Source organism: Eublepharis macularius, chromosome 4 (genome assembly GCF_028583425.1).
Source record: "Eublepharis macularius isolate TG4126 chromosome 4, MPM_Emac_v1.0, whole genome shotgun sequence".
Lineage (NCBI taxonomy): Eukaryota > Metazoa > Chordata > Lepidosauria > Squamata > Eublepharidae > Eublepharis > Eublepharis macularius.
In genome coordinates, this window is record NC_072793.1 from 103,915,271 (window position 1) to 103,936,669 (window position 21,399).

The following is a 21,399-nucleotide window of genomic DNA, read 5'->3' on the forward strand; positions in this document are numbered from 1 at the left end:
AGAAAGGCAGCGCGCGGGTGGCTGGGAGGCTGCCTGCACCATTCGCTTTTCCTCAGGACAAGGGGCACGCGGGCAAGCCAGCTGCCCCTTGTCTTGCGGGGCAGGTGAATGGCGCGGGCAGCCTCCAAGCCACTCGTGCTGCCGCCAGCTCCACAGCGCACCGGGACAGCCAGCTTGCTGTGTGGGCGGGGGGGGGGGACCCAGGAGCGCCCTGGGCACTGGCAACTGTAGATCTGGCCCTGGTGTGAATGTCCCCTCCCTGAGGGAAGGCGGCTCATTGCCAGGTTAAAAACTCTCCCCCTGCTCTAAGTGTGTGTGTGTGTGTGTGTGTGAACATCCCCTCCCTCCCTGTGCCCGCCGGGCCTGGCAGCCGCTGCCACCAACCACCATTCCTATATTGCTGGAAACAGCAGGGTGCCTCCTGCTTTGTCCTCCCCAATTCCCGATCGGAAACGGAACTTGATCGGTTAGAATCGGTGACCTGGGTTCGGCGGCGGCCTGGATCCACGAATGGCTTGATTGGTATTTTTTTTTTATCGTGCCCACCTCTAGTCATTATCTCATAGCCCACTCTCAGCAGATTATTATGAGGTTATGGTGCTGCTCTGCAGAACTTAAGAGAAAGCACTTGTTATACTCATATCCCATATTATTTTAACTATATGTACAGTTATGACAAAATGGGAACAGTAGCACAATAAAATGGTTTCTCATTTTTTTTAAACAGAAGGAGCATTTTGACTTTTGGCAAAGCTGGTTTGTAATGCTTAAATTTTTTGTAACCAGGATAGCACAGGCAGGCCCAATTTAATCAGATCTCAGAAGCCAAGCAGGGTCAGCCTTGGTTAGTAACTGGATGGGAGATGTCCAATGAAGACCATGGTTGCAAAGACAGGCACCTTTGTTAGCCTCTTACCATGAAAACCTCACCAGGGGTTGTCATAAGTCAGCTATGACTTGACAGCACTCTCTACCACCAGTGCTTAAATTGCACAAAGTCCAACTGCTGTAATGGAAGGTAGAACCCTGGTGATTGTCAACCTTGCCAACTATTTAGCTATACAAAGCAGGGGTTGTCCTAGATCATTATCTTGCTAACCAGTTGTTATGATCTTTACTTTCCTTGGGGTAGATTTTTCTTTTAATCTATCCCTTAACCCTCTGGGTAGTCTGCTGCCACCAGGAATATTTTATTCCAAGATATTTTATTTAATTTTTCCCTTTGGTAACGTTTCCAAAGCGTCAGGCTCCTTCGTGGTTCTATGTGGCCCTTAGGATAGGAATGGAATACAGCAATGACAGCTACACTGGGATATAACAAAACAAAATAAACTTTTATTTAGTTAAGAAGCGTATTGGTTTCATAAAAGTGGTTCTCGGTTCTTAAAGTTACTTCATGTACTCTCATTCACACAGATCTCTTCCAAGGCTTCACACACAGTTAGCCTCTTTCTCTAACTCAATATTTGTCTCACAGAAATGCTTAAAACTCCTCAGGCAGCACACAGCTAGCCCCTCTTTCTCTGACTCTCATTCACAAAAATATTAAACCTGCTCAGGCAGCACACAGCTGGCCTCTCTTTCCCTGACTGAGTGTCCTTTCACAAACATGCTCAGTTCAGGTTCCACACAGGTTATATTTCTCTCATAAACACTTCAACATATTCAGGCAGCACACAGCTAGCCTGCTTTCTTCTGACTGAAAACTTTTCTCTCTGCACTGTCAGTCTCAAACTGCATTCACTCCGCCCACACTCTCAGTCATCAACCAATCATATCACTCACTCATCCCTCTCTTTCACCCCCACTCTTCACCTATCTCACCAAGCATTTAAAGATATACACACACATTTACTTGAAATCATTACACCAGTGGTGAGGGATGAAATGAGTATGGAATGTTTTCCCCCAAATCCTCCACTAATGAGGTTATGGCTTGGCCACAGCTTGGTGCTAAAAGGTGAGCTATTAGCTGATACAGTCACTACAAAAAATGATCAGCGCATCACAAGAAACTTGAGGGAAGAATACACTCAATGGCCATTTCCACACACGTTGAATAATGCACTTTCAATGCACTTTCGCAATCCTTTTGAAGTGGATTTTTTGTTCCACACATGGAAAATCAGTTTCAAATGTTCACTAAAAAGTATTGAAAGTGGATTATCCAACGTGTGTGGAAGCAGCCAATGACTCTTTATATTTTTTTAAAGGTAATAAAGTGATGTATGAGAAGCATTTCATATGAACACAGAGCTACTGAAAAAATTTAGAAGAGTCACAGTGGAATATTTCACACTTAAGAATGTGGATTGATCAACAGCTTGTTAGTAAGAGCAGCAGGAAGAAAGAAATAGGCTGATTTATTTGTAACAAGCTACATAATGCCAAAGTATAGTCAACTTCTAGAAAAAACATTTGGGCAGTGAATTACTTTCCATTTCTTAAATGGCAAAGGCCCCAAGGTAACTGCCACAGCAAATCAAATAAAAACAAGGCAGCCAGGACAGGAAATTTTAAGAACCGTTATGAAGTGGGAAAAAAACAGCGTTTCTGTTGCCTGGGATTTAATTTTACTGACAGGCACTGCACAGAGCATTAGAGAAACTGTTTTGTACCAGGCTTGGAATGAATTTAATAGGTCTCCACATACTTGCAAACAGTTTTAGCAAAAGCAACTTGGACTGATCTGGGCCAGATTTTGATAATGCAAATACCCCGGTTTCTTGATCCTAGACATGTATATTTGTAAGTAAACCCAATTATTTTAAATAGAACTGCCTTGTGAGTTTGTTTAGAAGCTATATGTTATATTAAACGTATGGCTGCTGTCTGAAAAAAATGGCAACTCCATGTTTAATTCACCTTTCTTGCTTTATAGTGCTTAGGGCAATGTATCAGAATCATGAGGTCATGATGCTCTATCTTCTCCCACACTCTTCTCCCAGCAACCAATTATGTAAAATGGATGCATGCAAAAATGCATGGCTGCCATTTCTGGCATCAGCTGCTTATTTAAGGTACTGATTTGATCTAATCAACATATATAGCTAAGAAACATACTTGCGTTTATCAGTGAAGAAACTGGGCTTATCTGCTTGCACAATAACCATATCAAAGAGGTCTCTCCAGTTCTTACCAACCATGTGCTTCATTCCCTTATCACTGTAGGAAAAATGGAAAAGTTATTTCAAGAAATCCAGTTCCTTGTTATGCTAGAGATTTTGATTTTCAGAAGCTTTATGTGCAGACATTTTGTACAACTTCCATTCTTTTTTTTGAACCCCACAGATGGAGTGAAACCATGTTTTAAGGCTTGATGTTATTCTGTATCAAACACAGAGTCAACCCTTCCAATCAACTCACAACTCACTTCACATCAGAGAATCACCCAAACAAATTGCTGTCAAAAACGGTGATGTGTTGTGTTATTTTGTGTAGTAGACTGCTTTCATGCCCTGTTGTACCCTCCTACTGTGTAACCTAAAGCAGTTAAAGAAATAAAGTGTTTTTGACAGCAATTGTGTTTTGGGTGATTCTTTAATGTGAAGTGAGTTGTGGGGTTTTTTTTGTTGTAAGATACTGCTGGCATGCCCTTTGGTGTGCCCCCCTGCTGTGCAACCTAAAGCTGTTCAAGAAATAAAGTGTTTTTGACAGCAATTGTGTTTTGGGTGATTCTTTAATGTGAAGTGAGTTGTGTTATTTTTCTGTGTGGGGGACTGCTGGTGTAATGTGTCACAATGCTTTGCCTACTTGTACTTTGAAAGTGAGAAAATATTTTTTAAAAAACTTTATTCAGTGTGTGCTTGTGTTTTATTCTTTGTTGTGCAGTTGGTTCCCATCATAGGGAACAATGGGGCTGGCTGGCCAGCCATCTCTGTAGGTGGTGGGGGAATTTGGGGGAGGGTGTCTGTGGTTCAGGTGCTCTTTCACAGGGACAAGCTCGCACTCAGGAGTGTGCCCACCATTGTGGCACCCCTGGGCTGTGCATAATTGCCCTGGGAAAGAGAGTTTAAAAGTTCCCATCACAGGGAATAATGGGCGATGGCTGGCCAGCCTGCTCCTGGGGTAGTGGCCGGTGTGGGAATGTTGGGGAGGGTGTCTTTGGGTCAGTGTGGGGCTGTGGGGGTGGATTTAAAAGGGGGACTGTTACTGTGGCCATAGATGCCACATTCCGTGGGTTCCTGCTGTGGGAGATTTTCCCATAACAGGAATCAATAGAAAGTGGCTGGCTACAGGACAGGGGAGGTTAGGTTTTGGGGAGGGTGTGTGTGGTATTTGGCATTTTGGGTGCAGGTGGACTGTGGCTGTGGCCATTGGCAGCCCCAATCCCATGTGTTTCTATGATGTGGAAATCTTCCCCACAGTAGAAAGACAAAGTGGTGTGGCAGGAGAACCACCTTTGGGGGGGGGCATAAAATGGCCCCCCAAAGTGGGATCAGCTTGGGCCTTGGTGGAGGGTGGGAGGACAGGTAGGAGATGGGCCCCTAAAGGTTGGGGGCATTTTGCACCCCTAGCCAGACAAGCCTCTCTTATTTCCCCCATAGGGAATAGTGGAGTGGAGGTGGATAGGAGCACCTTCTTTGGGAGGCCGTAAAATGCCCCCCCAAAGAGGAATCTGCCTGAAACTTGGTGGAGGGTGGGAGGACAGGTGGGAGCAGGTCCCCTGAAAGTTGGTTGCATTTTGCTTGCAAAATGCCACCCCAAGCCACCTAGAAAGATGACTTGTTTTCCCCCATAGAAAACCATGGAGAGTGTAGGAGGATGGGACACCTTATTTGGGGGGGGGGCATAACTTGGCCCCACAAAGTCCAATCTTTCTGAAACTTGGGAGGTCATTAGAGGAGAGTTAGGAGAAGGTCTCCACCAAGTTTGGTGTGATTTGGACAGAAAATGGCCTCCCCAGACTTCCAGAAAGCTGGGAGGTTTTCTCATTGAAAACAATGGCCGAATCAAGCCGAAACGCAAATACCGAATCGGCTTGCTGTTTCGGTATTCCCTGAATACCGAAACGGTTTCCTGATTCAGTTAAAACCAAAGCAGGTTTAACGAAGCAGATAGGCCTTGCACTCCCCTACTCCTGACCCTCGATGGGGTGCCAATAGCACCCATTCTGAGGGTTAGGAGCCTGGGGGTGATCGATGCCTCCTTGCCAATGGAAGCCCAGGTCACTGCAGTTGTCAGGTCTTCTTTTTTCCATCTTCGACAGACCAGGCAGCTTGTCCCTTATCTTTTGACCCGTGGCCTAACTACAGTGATCCAAGAAATGGTCATCTCTAGACTAGACTACAGTAACTCGCTCTATACAGGGCTTCCCTTGAGTCTGGTCCGGAGATTACAGCTGGTTCAAAATGCAGCTGCATGTGATATTACTGGGGTGCCAATTGGAATGCACATAACACTTATACTACATCAGCTGCATTGGCTGCCAGTGGAGTACCAGATGAGATTCAAGGTTTGGTACTAACCTATAAAGCCCTAAGTGGACTGGAACCTTCATATCAGTGGGACCACCTCTCCTTATATATGCCCCAGAGGATACCTCGATCATCAGACAAACAACTATTGGTGGTCCCTGGCCCCAGGGAGGCCTGCCTAGCCTCGACCAGAGCCAGGGCCTTTTCAGTCCTGGCTCCAGCCTGGTGGAACTCTCTGTCTCTCGAAACCAGGGCCCAGCAGGATTTGTTGTCCTTCCGCCAGGCCTGTAAGACAGAGATGTTATGTCAAGCATATGGTTGAGGCCAGGCCTGGCCTCCACCGGACATGTGGAGTGGGGGAGGGAGGGAGTTGATAAATTAGTGCTTAACTCTCTCCCACTGGATGTTACCACCATTCCTATCTTTAGGATTTTGTTGCACTGAGCGAAGTTAAGTTATACTGTGCTTACCACCCTCTTGATATCTTTTTAACTATTTATATGTGAATTGTAATTTTAATAATGCTTTTATGAATTGGTGAATTCTTGTCCATATAGTCGATTATGTGTTTTAATTGATGTAATCCACCCTGAGCCCATATGGGGAGGTGGAATAGAAATATAATGAAATAAATTAAATAAATAATAAAATCCCCAAATCCTAGTCATGTTACCCAGGCTTTATGATGCATTTCTCCATCATGGGATGGCAGCTAGAGAATAAATGGCAATACCCAGGCCTCTTTTACTGTTTCTTCTTCCTGAACTGCCCCAGGGCCTGAGTCAGAAGGTGAATTAAAGACTAACACTATCTAAAGGCCTGTTTGAGATCTCTTTATCATAACAGGTTCATTTAGTTTGGCAGCTCCCCAGGGTCTCTCTGAACAGAGATCCTTCAACTGGAGAAGCGAAGGACTGACCCTGGGTTCTTCTGCATGCAAAGCAGCTGATCTACCACTACGGCATCTGCCTGATGAGGAACTTTCTGTGATGGCACTGCGCTATTATGGGGAAGGATTACGCACTTAGATAGGACTGCTATTACTTTTCAAATTTAATATGACCTAACTCTTAATTTTAAGTCATTCCAAAATGGCCTTTACATCCATAGAAACAAATCTTCAACAAGTGAGGTTCTCCATTTCACAATACAACTGTATACCAAAATCCATCAATTTAAAAAAGGAACAAACATGTAATGCCCTCATATTAATTTTCAAGTATAAAAGTAACTATTTAATACTCACACAAAACTGAAGGGACTGTTTGTGATAAGGAAGAGTTTCTTATTGTGGCTAACCAGACGATTTAGAACAGCATAAATTTCATCTCCATGAAGAATATATTTTTCTACAAAAAAACAAAAAAATGCCTACTGTACAGCATATAGAATACTACTACAATGGGAAAAGGGCAATACTTAGGTAAATTGTAGTTTGCCAGTATGAAACTATTGATCTACATACAAGCCATTAGATGCCATACCAGAATGTATTGTGATTTAGCATGCTTAATTAAAGTTGTAATTTAACTAACCCATGTCATTTTCAATCCATTTGTACATCATTCCTTTCACATGGACATCTTTAATGGCATCCTAAAATGGGAAAGAGTTGTTGTATATAAATTTTAAGTCATGCATTCATATAGCATCAATGTACATGACAGTTCACAGAACAACCCCCTCGCCAAAAACTTCTCTACCCTAGCAGCTAATAATTTTAATAACGGGGGAGAGCAAACTGAAGAGGCCAGGATTAATAAATGACAAATTGCGCTGATATGGCAATTAAAAGGAGGAAAATAAAAAGGTACACTTTCTTTACTCCAGCAATTAAGAACCAAAAATGCAGCTGTACCAAGTGAATTCACTATTCACTCTAGATCATATTTGGGGACTTTATGAGTGAAAGCAAATAATGAACTTTGTTTTCAGACAGCCACTAAACACAGCAATACAAGGGAGTTTTTAAATAAGCCTAGGCCAGACCAAACAAAAAGTAATTGTTCTGTAGTCTAGTAGAAACACTTGCAGTCCAGCTGCTGTGCCATAAGTTACTCCAGGCTTGCTGCAACATGTAACAGAATTTATCAGGAAGCAGGATATTTACACATCTGGAAGGCACCCATTACAAGTGATATGAAAAAGAGGAGTGCTCAACTGTCCTAATTTTTTCGTATTACAGACTGTCTTTGGTAAAACAGATGTTACTCAAACTGTAACTGTGATTCGAGGAAGAGAAGAAAGCATTTTCATTTGCTGATTACATTCCTATAGAGGAAAGGGGCTCGATCAAGAGATAGAATTACTGGTCACCTTAATAACTAAACACAATCCACTTTAATGACAGTTAGTTTTGAAAATGCAGGAAAGCAGTATATGACATTAAAAAAACACTTTCTAAAGGCTAGAAGACTAATAGGATAGTTTGTTCCCCTGGCACCAAAAAACTAGTCATATAACGAGCCCAGGAAGTAGCTTGTTCACATGCTCAAAATCCTCACAGTTAAGTTTGACCTTTTGACAAGTACACAGTGTGCACAATGTTCTCCTTCACATTAAAAGATCCATATGCAAAAGAACCTCCTCAGGATACAGTGAAGCCTCCCGCCATTAGCATTCCACACCCTGGGAAACTCTTGCAGAATGACTCAGCTCAACCCCACCCCTCCTGAGTAGATACAAATGACCTACATCTTTTCCACACTGTGACACTGAGAGATCTCTGTCTTTTGGTGCTACACCTCTGAAGATGCCAGCCACAGCTGCTGGCGAAACGTCAGGAACTGCAATGCCAAGACCACGGCAATACAGCCCGGAAAACCCCCAACAACCAAAAGATCCATAGTTGAAGAAACTCCTTAAGATCATTGAGAATATTTTAGTTACCACCATTTAATCACCACTGACAATATAAGCATCCGCGTCCCAATCTGGATTTCTGGTTGCCATGATTACTTTTTCTGTATTGTCGAAGGCTTTCACAGCCGGAGAACGATGGATGTTGTGGGTTTTCCGGGCTGTATTGCCGTGGTCTTGGCATTGTAGTTCCTGACGTTTCGCCAGCAGCTGTGGCTGGCATCTTCAGAGGTGTAGCACCAAAAGACAGAGATCTCCCCCACCCCTCCTGAGTAGATAAAAATGACCTGCCAACATCTTTTCCACACTGTGACACTGAGAGATCTCTGTCTTTTGGTGCTACACCTCTGAAGATGCCAGCCACAGCTGCTGGCGAAACGTCAGGAACTACAATGCCAAGACCACAGCAATACAGCCCGGAAAACCCACAACAACCATTACAACCATTACTTTTTCTGCTAGATTCTTTTGAAGAATCACGGAAGCTCCATGCTGTGTAGCAGGAACCGTACTGAGATCTGAATTAGGTGTGCACTCCTTAGAGTCAAAGCTAACTTATGCTTTCCTGGGAACAGGTGGGCTCTTTTTACTGAGGATGGATGCCTGGCAGAAACTGGTAACCTCCAGCCTGGACTGGCTGGAGATTTTGCCTAACAATATTGACCACCCTAGTCTGATTTTTATTAGAAACTTGATTTTGAGACAACTTCATGCCTTAGACGTTCAGTACTAGAACCCAGGCCCATATAGTTTGCTTCCCTCTCTACCTGGGATTGGCACATCCAAAATCTAGCCCAGCAAAACTCAATTACTTGACAGTTCTTAATTCTTAGCTATGGAAGAATCTCATTAGCTGATAGACTTTGCAGCTGTGACATAGGGGACCTTGACACCTTGCTCCATTATTTGTTGGATTGCCCAAAATTCATGGATATAGGACTTTTGTTTCTCCTTTTGTAAAGGATTTGGCCTGTGTCCCAACCCACTATAAGCTACAGATCCTTTTGGCCGGATGTGATCATAATATTACTCTGGCAGTAACCAAGTTCTTCTCCTATGTCATTAAATCTAATAGATAGCCAGATCTGGACAACCTGGTGTTCCAGCCGTGTTGGTTATAGCCATCATTATTATTGCTACTTGCTGTTTTCATTATAATTGTTTCTGTTCTTCTGTATTATTGATGCTCAAGACTGTAGTCATAAGAGCAGAGAATAAAGTAAGAACATAAGCTACCAAACAGCAATGCTAAAATGTGACAAAACTGCCAAGATGAGACTCATACTGGCTCTCTGTATATTTTTCAAGTTTGCAGAGTGCTTTCTGGTAATATAATGCACATGTTCTGCACAGTACTAGATAATCACATGCATTTTCACATATGTGGAGTAGATAGGAACATTTAAACTATTTATTACCGGGGATATCTTCTCTACTTTGGTTTCTTAGCTGGTTGAAAGAGCAAGATATGAAATCAACAGGGATTATTGCCAATGTATGAAGTAGGTAAGCACACAAAGCTTTGCTTCCTCAGCCCAGAAATCACCACATGTTCTGCAGACCACCAAAGGATTCCTGTATTCTGGTACACAGCATATACTGATGTCCCAGTAGCCTTGGCCTAGAATCTATGAGTGACCTATTTATTATCTGAATTATACATATTTGCTTTCAATAATGAGGCATATTATTGAGATCCCAAAGGTAAAGATCTGTTTGGGAGGTGAGGGCTGGCAATAAAATACGGTGTTTATTTTTGGAAGAAATAACACTCTGTAAAGTACCAAAACAGGATAGAACCAGCTATTATTGCACAAGACTGGAAATCAAATTTATATTTTGGCCTGGCACAGGTACAGTAACTGAAGACCGTGTATTCTGTTGGTGTAGTTCTGCCGTAGAAGTCTTTGTGCCTACAGATTGGATCGATGGTGCATAACAGGATAGGACGATAAAACAATTGGAAACAGAATGGATTCCCCTTCTACCTCTGTAACATTGCAGCTACAAAACATGCGTGTCATCTAAAAACGGGGTACTAATTGCTAAGATTCATAATCAAAATGTCCCCCCTGGGGTATGGGAGTTTCTGGCATTATATGTTTTGCAAAAGATTTGAACCACTTTAAGTGCAGGTATAATAACGAGCCACTCCCTTGTACTGAGCATCAAACTGTAAGTTTTCTTTCTCCCCAGATCTTGATAAGCTAATAACTAGAGAGGGGCACGAACTTAAATACGAACGAAAAAACCCCCACGAACCAGCCCAGTTCGGGGTTTGCGAACCAGGGTTCGTGGAAGCTGGTTTCCACGAACTTCCATGAACTGGACTACTGGTTCGTTTGGTTCGTATTAAAGGGCCAGTTTAAATGACCATTTCCCTATTTAAACTTTTCCTGCCACTTGCAAGCAGCAGGTCCCTTTAAAAGGCCCAACCTGCCGGAAAGGGGCATTCTCCTGCCTCAAAGGGGCATTTAAACCCCCGAACCACGAACCGGCTCGTAACCGGGCCAGTTTGTTGCCAGTTTGTGATTCATGGTTTGTGGAAACCCAACAAACCATGAACCCCATGGTTCGTGTTTTTTTCTGGCTCATGCCCATGTATATTAATAACTACCATGGATACCATCCATGATCCCTACCTCTGGAAGTCAAATGGGTTTGCACAAGTCTAGAAGATTGCCTCTATAGGTTATCAACCACCATACCATTGTTTTGTATCATTAAACTACAGCACTAGTATTTGAGCATATAGCAGGTTTATAGCAGATTAGACTATCATTTATAAAGACGAGTCCAAAGGAAGCAACACAAAACCTCAAAGCCATTAATTATAGAGCTGAAAAATTCTCACATTAAACGATATAAATACATTTGCCTCATTAAGACAAACAGAAAGTGCTTCAGAGGCTAACAACGTTGATGGTTTATTAAATAAGCCCTCAATTCAAATGTGGTTTCGCCTTGAGCCATCACAAAGTAAATGTTAAATCAATTTAAGAACATTATGGAACATGGTAAATACTATATAGATGTGACTCTGTATACTTCATGTTGATTTAAAAAATAAAAAATGTACGGCTGTATTTCCTTCCTCCATTAATGTTGAAACAATGCAGAGCGCACTCATGTACACTAGTTACATAAACAGATTAGATGGAAACTGTGTCTTTAAACAGTCATACTCACACTTATATCTTTGTAAAGATGAACTTGGTCATACTCAATGTTATGAGCCATGAAATAATCAGTCACTGATGAAAGCAAAGTCATTTCAGGAAGGGAGAAAATGTCCATAAATTGTTTAATTGATGGACCCTGTTCAGAAGAAATAAATGTATTAAATATTGCAAAAAAAAATCAGCCTTTGCAGAAGTTTGGGGATAAATGTTAAGCGGGAAATTCTACTGCTATTTAAAATAATGTATTTTAAATGAAATGAGATACTTGATTCAATATTCCACATTCCCATTCAACACAACATATTCAACTCAGATCCTTGAGTCAATGGCCAATGTACATGTATTCCATACATACCTTCCTTGTAAAGAAGTCTTCAAGACTTACCATACAAATCTATGTTTATTTGGAAGTAAATCATAATGAGTTCTGTGCTGCTTAAACAGAGTGTACATAGATTGCAGCTTTTAATTGATGCACAACAAAGGAAACATGGGTTTGTAAAACTGTTCTTTTCTATGAGGTCCTTGGCATTGCAGAGTTGATTGGAAGATGTCTTGCTGCAAGATGTGTGCTGTTTTTGGTTTATTATTATCATGCTGTTAAAGTTGTTCTATTGTTGCTGTGTTATCTAATTTTAACTATGAACTGCTTTGGGGCTTTTTACATGAGTGAAAAGGGAACAATTAATAATAATTAGCACTGACAATTTTCTTTATTATTTATCCATTTTATTAATGCTGAAGCAAATGAAATCAGTGTTTATGTACAAATAGATGCTATAATTTTATTTAAAAGCATACTTTTAAGTTCAATGGTAGTATTAATTGATGTTCACAATTTTCTCCAGTTTTAAAAACATGAAAGATGTAGATTAAAAAGTAGTCTAAAGGTCACTAACAGAAGTCCATGAAATTATTAGGCTTATGGCTTTTCTTTGAACAGCCAAACACAAGAGACGAATACACAACCAACCAACTCTATTCTACAAACTAAGGTCAGACACAAAGCAACCTGGCAATAGCTCAATATGATCATTTTCAGCTTAGCAATGGAACAATCCATTTTAATGCAAACTATGATAAGCAACATTTTTATTCACAGACATCCTCAACAGATTGCTGCAGGGCTAAGGGCAGTAGTGTGCTAACTCTGTTGTTGAAGTAAAACAGTCACATGATCTTGATTGAATTTTTATTCTATGGAATAAATACCCATTCCAAATTCAGTCATGCAACAAATTATTTCAGATAAATCAGCCAGAACGAATTTATTTTCAGGGGCACAACACATACTTAAGTATCTAAGTTAAACAACAAAATAAGATTTGCCATTTTATCAAACTTTTCTAAGCTATTTATTCTACACTCCCTTCTGATAAAAGCAAACTAGCCAATTATTACAATTCAGTGCAATACTGAATATTCCCAGAAAGCCTTTTCTCAAGCTGTGAGTAATAAATGACTTCAGATGGCCTTAGGAAGGAGTAACTGCGCTGTCAGTCTTTCCTGGCAACAGTCTGAATTGTTCTGACATTTTGCTTAATTTTTTTTAGAATGAAAACTAGCCACAAGAGGTTGTTTTTAATGGAAGAGTGGTTTATTCTCTGTTTTTATTTATCCTCTATAACAAAAGTTGAATCTCCTCTTTGACTGAAGGTCAACTTTTCCAAGAAAAGGTAGTTGAGTGGGGGAAAGTGTGCTCTAGATGTACTCACCTGGATTGGTGCCAGCCCAGCATTTCTGTCTCTGGAATTGAGACTTTGGAACTATATTTGGACTCTTGGTTTAGCCTGAAAGGTAACCTCAGACTGGGAGACTGAAAGTCTATTTAAGTGTGTTAGTATAGCTATCTAATATTTGTTGTTTTCCTCTCTGCTTGCACAGTTGTATGTTTGTATCCTTTATACTTCTGTTAATAAACTCTTTGGAGTATAATCTTGCATATTCTTTGGGAATTTGCAAACTTCAATTTGAATACAGTACTTTGGCCTATTTTTGCCACAGGTACCGAATAGCTGTTTAGTGCAACTCAGGTCGTTTTCACACGTCTTTACACTTGTACAAAATCACACAAATCTCACGGAACAAGAGCACTTTCATGGCTCGATTTCTCATGTCACCTGTCATGATTCCATTTCATGTCGTGATGACGTCAGAAATCGCGCTATGAAGGTGCCCTTGTTCTGTGACTTTTGCGTGATTTTGCGTGAGGGTAAAGACGCGTGAAAACAACCTCAATCTGCAAAGTGGTCTACCTTGTAGGGCTGATTTCCTGTTTAAAACCTGGTGGGGCTGAGAACTTGCTGAAGGTTTAGTCAAGAGAAGCTGGTGGCAGTTTGTTACCTGGAAGTGAGGACTTTCCCAGTTTTGAGTGTTTTGTGCTGGACCTTCCACTTGCGGTGGCTTGATGGATACAGGCTTCCTTGACATTTGTTACTGTGGTTAAAAATGCAGGCCTCTAAAGCATGAAGGAGGGGGGCTGGATGGGCGAGTGAAGTATGCTGTGATTGGATGGCAGCTGTATCTTAGGGGGCAGAGTGAACTGCAGTTGTTAGTCTAGTCTGAGCACAGTGGGAAATTTCTAGTTCTGAAGGAGAGTCTAGTTCAGTGAATCTGTCAGATTCAGTTAATCTGTATGGAAGTCTATATGGCGAGAGGAGAGAGTTATTCTGTTATTGAAGAACTGAGGAAAATAACTTTTTGTGACTACGTTAGTTTATTATTTCTAGCTTAAGTGGCAACTGCATGGAAAATTAGTTGTGACTGGGTCTGTGAACAAACATATGATATATAATTATTTTGAACCCACCAAGCTTATGAACCTATTCTGAAACCAATTCACTTATCAATACTCTGTAACCATTATGCATATGTACTTATAAATAAATTCTGTTTGTAAGCAAAATGCCTGTTTAACCTAGAATATAAAGATCCCTTTCTTTCACCTCACATCCATCCACCACACATTGACTGCCTTTGGTGGCAGTGAAAACAATTCTGAAACACAAAGCAGGAAGCAGGGAGGCAGCATAATATAGGCCATATTAGAGCCTTATAGCAAGGTGACATTACAGGAGTTACTGTAGTATACCAGTCACATAAAGGCAGCAAAATGCCACGTACTTAAATTCTGCTGCTTTTATTTTTCTACTTATATATCTACATCACAGACATTTATTTATTGTTGTCTATCTATTTCTGTATTTACTAGCTTGATGCCCATGCTTCACTATGGTATTTAACTACATTAAATCCAGTTATAATATTTATGGGTAAGTAACGTTTTTGGTTGGGGGGGGTAGGCTGAGTTGTTTTTGTAGTATAATAGCATAGTACCCGAGCTTCACACAAGTGTTTGAATAAAGCAAAGCATGTTGATGCCTAAAACTGATGAAGTGAATTTTGAAATGTAACATTTATTGAAGAGATTTTTAAAAGGAAAAGATTGTAGTGCAAGAAATAAAGTGAAAAATACATACAACCTTATTTTTCTACTCAAGGACCTCTTTGTAGACCTCATTGGTAGCTTTCCCCCATTTTGGAGCCCCCACTTTGAGGAGCTTGTGGACATGGAAGCCAGGAGGGTTGAGCATGTTGAGGAACTCCACAGGGTAATAGACTGCTTCATCCATTTGCACCACTGAGTCCACAGATCTGTCCTCCATTTCTGCCCCTTTGACAGAGTTAAGTTGTGTTTCATTAATGATGACAGCCTTATATTTCTTGGGGGTCAGAGTGGCACACTTGCACAGCTCGTCCATGGAGTTCTTCATGATAGTGATGATATCAGGGTATACCGTGGCTGTTAGGTCCGCTAGGGTTGTCACTACTGTGCCCAGGCCTGCAGGGATGGTCACCTTTCCCTTGGACTCAGGACTTGCTGGTACTTGCCCACTGCTGCTCAGTGCACTGCAGGAGTACGATGTGCATATTTCTTTGCCGCATCTCTAAGTTGCTTCCTCCTTTTAGCATCAGTGTGTCTTGAACAACATCTGCCAGGAGGCTTCTTGGGGGCAGTAAGAAGTGATGGCTGAGGTGTGAGGTGGAGTTGGACTGAGGGAGGAGTGGTATGGTGGGCCCTTCGGCAGGTTCATGTGAGAGATTTGCATTGAAATGACCCCTAGAAAGGTCGTGCACCATCTCCCCATGAACATTTAAAAACTCAGCTGCCATTCTTTTATATAGGAGTCTTGAACTGTCTTTCTTCAACTGTCTGCAGTTTCCTTGACCTAATTTTTACCTCAGAACACAGAGTTCCACAGCTGACCCATCAGCCTGCCAGCCACAGAGGAAAGCCAGGCCCCACAGGGATATTGGCAAACCTAGAGGGGAGGTGTATTTTTACCTCAGGACATGTTCAATGACTGGGAGTCATTGAATGTGTCCTGAGTACTGCATGTGTCCTGCATACTGTTTAGAATGTCGGAATGATGATCAATCAAGTCCCCTTTTTACCCCCTTAGGAGGTGAATTTCTTAAAATCCCTTCTTAGTGAGTCTCTACATCACAAAAGGAATGTTCTCCCCAAATTTCACATTTCTAGGTCCAGGGGTTTCGGCTGGGCGTTGATAAGTCAGTCAGGACACTTGTCTTTATATATAGAGACTAGCTTGATGCCCGTGCTTTGCTACGATATTTAATGACTTTAATTCCAGTTATAATACTTATGGGTATGTAACATTTTTCGGTTTATGGGATTTTTTTAGTTGTTTTTGTAGTATAATGGCATAGTACCCAAGTGTCACAAAGGTGTTTGTATAAAGCGAAGCGTGTTGATGCCAAAAACTGATGAAGTGAATTTCGAAATGTAACATTTATTGAAGAGATCTTAGAAGGAAAAAATTATAGTGCAATAAATAAAGTGAAAATAAATAAAGTGAAAAATACGTACAACCTTTTTTTTCTACTGAAGGACCTCTTTGTAGACCTCATGGGTGGTTTTCCCGAGGTGCTAGAATCACCAGGCTGCTGGGTGAGCTCACTCTGAAGCAAGCCAAGTAGAACTGCCCATGTGAGAAGCAGTCCTCCCTCAAGTCAATTTTTGCCACCTTCAGTGTCTGCCCCTATGACTTGTTGATCGTCATAGCGAAGCATACCTTGAGGGGGAACTGCAGTCTCTTGAACTGGAAGAGGTTATCTGATGGTATGAATGGTATGTGTGGTATGAACACAGACTCCCCCTGAGCACTGCCTTGAACAATGTGGCCTCGATGATGTTCCTGTGGAGGGCTTTCACTCATAGTTTGGTGCCATTGCAGAGTTTAGGTGGGCTGAGGTTCTGAAGCAGCATCACTGGAGCCCCCACTTCGACAAGAAGCTTATGGGTATGAAAGCCAGGAGGATTGTGCATGTTGAGGAACTCCACAGGGTAGTGGACAGCATCATTCATTTGCACCACTGAGTCCACAGAACTGTACTCCATTTCTACCCCTTCGAGGGAGTTAAGTTGTTTCGTTAAAGAAGGCAGCCTTATCATTCTTGTGGGTTAGAATGGGACGCTTGCACAGCCCATCCATAGACTTCTCTGTGATAGTGACAATATCAGGGTATATTGTGGCTGTTACGTCTCCTAGGGTCATCACTACGCTTCTAGGTCCAGGGGTTTGGGCTGGGCATTGATGAGTCAGTCAGGACACTTGTCTTTATATATATAGATTGATGTTTCTGATGTTGTAACTAGAGATGGGCACGATCCGCATTACGATCGAAAAACCCCACGATAATGGTGATCGTGCGATCGTGACCTGGCGGATCGTGACCGTCCACGGCCAATGATCCAACAATTGGGAGGGGCCTGGATCAGGGCGATCGGGCTTGGATTGGGGATCCAGACACTCAGGCGCCAGCAATCTATCCCCCTGGCAACGGAGCCAGGGGAATGCCTGAGCTGTGTTTGCCCTCCTTCTGTCGCCCTGGAAACCCGAATGGAAGCCCAGCTTTCCTTGATCAGCAGGGCTTCCTTCCAACCACGAAGCAGCAAAGCAGTCACCAGTTGGGAGAAGACACCCAGGGGAGGGAGGGGGGAGGGGGTGTTCTGTAGCTATGGGCACTCCAATCTCATCCCTGCAAACCCTGATAGGCAGCTCTGACGGCCAAACACAAACACAGATGCCGCCGGCATCACCCACCGTTCCTGTATCGCTGGGAACAGCGGGGCGCCCCTCCGCTTTTGCCTCCACAATCCACGGATCGGGAACGGGAGATGCTCGGTGTGGATCATTTATTTGGGATCGTTGCCGGCCCCGATCCACGATCAGCTGGATTGTGCCCATCTCTAGTTGTAACCCACCCTGAGCCTGCTTGCAGGGAACATGGGATAGAAATCTAATCAATCACTCACAGATGCACTTATATTTGTGTGCTCAGGCAGCAATGACCGACTGCTTAAATAAGACTACTTTCTAGGAAGTTAAGAATCCTTCAACAATACTCCTCCCTTCGGCCTGACAAACTCACTGAGGTATCAAAATTACTGGGTTTGGAATTTATGTTAGATGCTGCCACTGTTAAAATTTGAAGACAGGACATTGGTATACCTCTCTTTCAATAAAATGCAAATTTCTGCTAAAAAGGTGGAACCGAGTACATATGTAGTCCATAGCACCCTGACTGCCAGAAGCTTTTTACTACTGACCTTTAAGAAGAGGCTTAAAAAGATCTCCCTTTTTACTATATCTTGTAGGACTCACAGAATACTGGAATTTGGTGCGCATGTAATCCAAGGCACACTAATTACAAGCAAAGCTTAAGAACATGGCATTTTTATACCTATCAGTGAAAAGTTGAGGAGGAAATTTACTTCATAAGAGAGGACAGCATTCCAGCACAGAGCAAGCCAAGGTCCACAGAGGATGGATTTCTAGAAATACACTTGCTTCTTCAGACTTTAGGGGGGAAATGGAAGGTTCTTTTTCACTTACCGTGAATCTTCCTTTCTCTGTGGTCCGAGAGTGGGGCAGTCAGTCCTGACTCATGGGTAGCTCCTCCTCCTTCCAAGCAGGGTCGGACAAACTTGCGATCCTAGGGGGAGGGGCTCCCCTCGGCTCTTCAGTTCGTTTTCAAGCCCGGAACACCCTCCAATTTCTGCACCTGTCAATAACTCAACTGCCATGAACAGACACTCAAAAAGACAAACATAAACAGGAACAAACGAACTCAAACAGGTTCTATATCCCTTCTCCCTATCATATAGATAGTATAAACAGTGTCTCAGGGTGGGATTTGGACTGCCCCACTCTCGGACCACAGAGAAAGGAAGATTCACGGTAAGTGAAAAAGAACCTTCCATTCTCCCGTGGTCCTGAGAGTGGGGCAGTCAGACCTGACTCATGGGATATACATCTAGCAGTGAATTTCTGGGTGGGAGTTAACCTATGTATTACAGAACATGTTGTAATACCCTTCTCCCAAAGGCAGCCTCCGCCGAGGCCAACTGGTCTATTCTGTAATGTCTAGTAAACGTATGCACCGATTTCCAAGTTGCCGCTCTGCAAATCCTCTCCAAGGAAGGGAAAGACCTATAAGCTGCAGAAGTAGCCGCCCCCCTTAAAGAGTGAGCTGTGATCCGTGTGGGCAACTCCACCTTCCTATTCCTATAAGCTAAGACTATGCACTCCTTAATCCATCTACTCAATGTGGAAGACGATACCCTGTCTCCCATAGAGCAGCTTCTAAAAGATATGAATAGACTCTCTACCTTCCGGATATGCCTGGTCCTATCTATGTAAAAACTCAGTGCTCTCCTGACATCTAACCTGTGCCACTCTTTTTCCCTCTCATGTTTTGGATTAGCACAGAAGGAAGGCAAAACTATGTCCTCTTCTCTATGGAAAAGAGAATTCACTTTGGGAATGAAAGCAGGGTCTAGCCTGAGCACCACCTTGTCATTATGGAAGGTACACAACTCACTATTTACTGATAGCGCCCTAAGCTCTGACACCCTCCTGGCCGACGTTATCCCTACCAGGAATACTGTTTTTAAAGTCAACAATTTAAGGGAACATGTAGCCATAGGCTCAAATGGTTCCTTCGTAAGAGCTGTCAGTACCAAATTAAGGTTCCACGTCGGAAATCTATGGACTTGTGGAGGATTCAGCAGCATGGTGCCTCTCAAAAATCTTTTAATATGCGAGTGTTTTGTGAGTGATATTCCTCTTTTCGAACCCAATACTGCCGACAATGCCGCCACCTGCCTCTTCAACGTGCTCGTGCTGAGCCCCTTCTCCAGTCCTTCCTGTAAGAATAGCAAAATCTTCTTGGCAGAAGCCTTCGTTGGAATCAGACTCCTCTCCATGCACCACGATTGGAACACTTGCCATGTATGATTATAGATCCTGTTCGTCGAACTTTTCCTCGATGCCAACATTGTAGCTATGACGCTCTCGTCATATCCTAGGTCCATCAATTGACTGCGCTCAACCTCCAGGCTGCCAGACTTAACATCTCCAGGTTTGGATGATATATTCCGTCCTGGGACAGCAGATCCTTCTTGCATGGAAGCCTCCACGGTTCCGACTGCAACAGTCTCTTGAGTTCCTGGAACCATGGCCTCCTGGGCCAAAATGGTGCAATTAGAATTACCACTGCCCGCTGTTCCACAACCTTTTGCACTACCCTGTGAATAATCCTCAACGGTGGGAACGCATACAGGAGACCTTTGGGCCAGTCCACATTTAAGGCGTCTATTCCTTCTGCTCGTTGTTCCTTCTGTCTTGCAAAGAATCTCGGAAGTTGAGTGTTTCGAGCCCGTGCAAACAGATCCACTTCCGGCTTCCCGAACCTTTGACATATCTGGGCGAAGACCCGAGGGTCCAGCCTCCACTCTGCCTGGTCGGTCCACCAGGTTCCTGCTTAGCCAGTCTGCCAGATGGTTTTGTTGGCCCACCACGTGAACAGCCTTTAGGGACCTTAAGTTTGTCTCTGCCCAGGTGAAGATCTCCTCTGCCTCCGCAATCAGAGCTTTGAACCTGGTGCCTCCCTGTCTGTTCACTTAGGCCTTTGCTGTCATATTGTCTGTTTGCACGAGAACATGATGGCCTTTTAAGTAGCTCTGTAGTTCTAGTAGACCGTTGCTTATGGCCCTCAGTTCAAGAAGGTTTATGCTGAAGCGCCTTTCCGACTTGTTCCACAGACCTTGAATCATTCTGTCCTGCATGTGTGCACCCCAACCTGTCAGACTTGCATCCGTGGTTAGTACTATCCTCTTCGGTTCTCTGAGAGGTACGCCCTCCATGAATCTGATCGGATTTGTCCACCATTCCAGGCTCACCGCCAGAGCCTCTGGAATCTCTACTACCTTTTCCCCTCTGGTCATTATTATCCTTTGGTACGGGCGAAGGAAGCTTTGCAAAGGTCGTGTGTGAAAGCGGGACCACTGAAGTGTTTCTTGGCAGGACACCATCATTCCCAGAAGCTTGGCCAACAACATCACCTCCACTCGCCGGTTCCTCTGAACTTCCAGAACCATCTCTACGATTTTCTGTCTTCTCTCCATCGACACGAAAGCCCTGTCTTTGATCGTGTCCACAATAACTCCCAAGTGTGTAATCACCTGTGTAGGCGTCAGAGTGCTTTTCTGCTTGTTGACGACAAATCCGTGCCTTTCCAGACAATCCATCGTAACCCTCACTGCTGACTGGGACGACCGCATGGATGAGGATTTTACCAGGATGTCGTCGAGGTACGCGCACAGAGCTATCCCCTGAGTTCTGAGGAATGCTATTAGAGTCACTAGAACCTTGGTAAACACTCTCGGAGAAGATTTCAGGCCGAATGGCAGGGCCCTGTATTGATAGTGTTTCCCATCGTAACCGAAGCGAAGGTACTTCCTGTGTGACCTCCTTATAGGGATATGTAAATAGGCCTCTGACAGATCTATGGAAGTGAGAAAGTCTCCCTTTTGAATGGTCTGTATGGTTGACTTCATCGTCTCCATTTTGAAC

At 43.0% G+C, this 21,399-nt stretch overlaps 1 protein-coding gene across 1 annotated transcript in view; it reads right to left on the reverse strand.

Moving 5' to 3' along the window:
• Positions 1-21,399, reverse strand: part of NT5DC2 (5'-nucleotidase domain containing 2) — a 64,073-nt gene that overhangs the window by 9,058 nt on the left and 33,616 nt on the right. Inside the window, exons 6-9 of the mRNA XM_054976177.1 lie at positions 11,466-11,594; positions 6,953-7,013; positions 6,664-6,766; positions 3,064-3,165 (exon numbers count right to left, since the gene is read on the reverse strand). Of these exons, the coding sequence (XP_054832152.1) occupies positions 3,064-3,165; positions 6,664-6,766; positions 6,953-7,013; positions 11,466-11,594 (395 nt within the window). The remainder of the gene's footprint in view (positions 1-3,063; positions 3,166-6,663; positions 6,767-6,952; positions 7,014-11,465; positions 11,595-21,399) is intronic.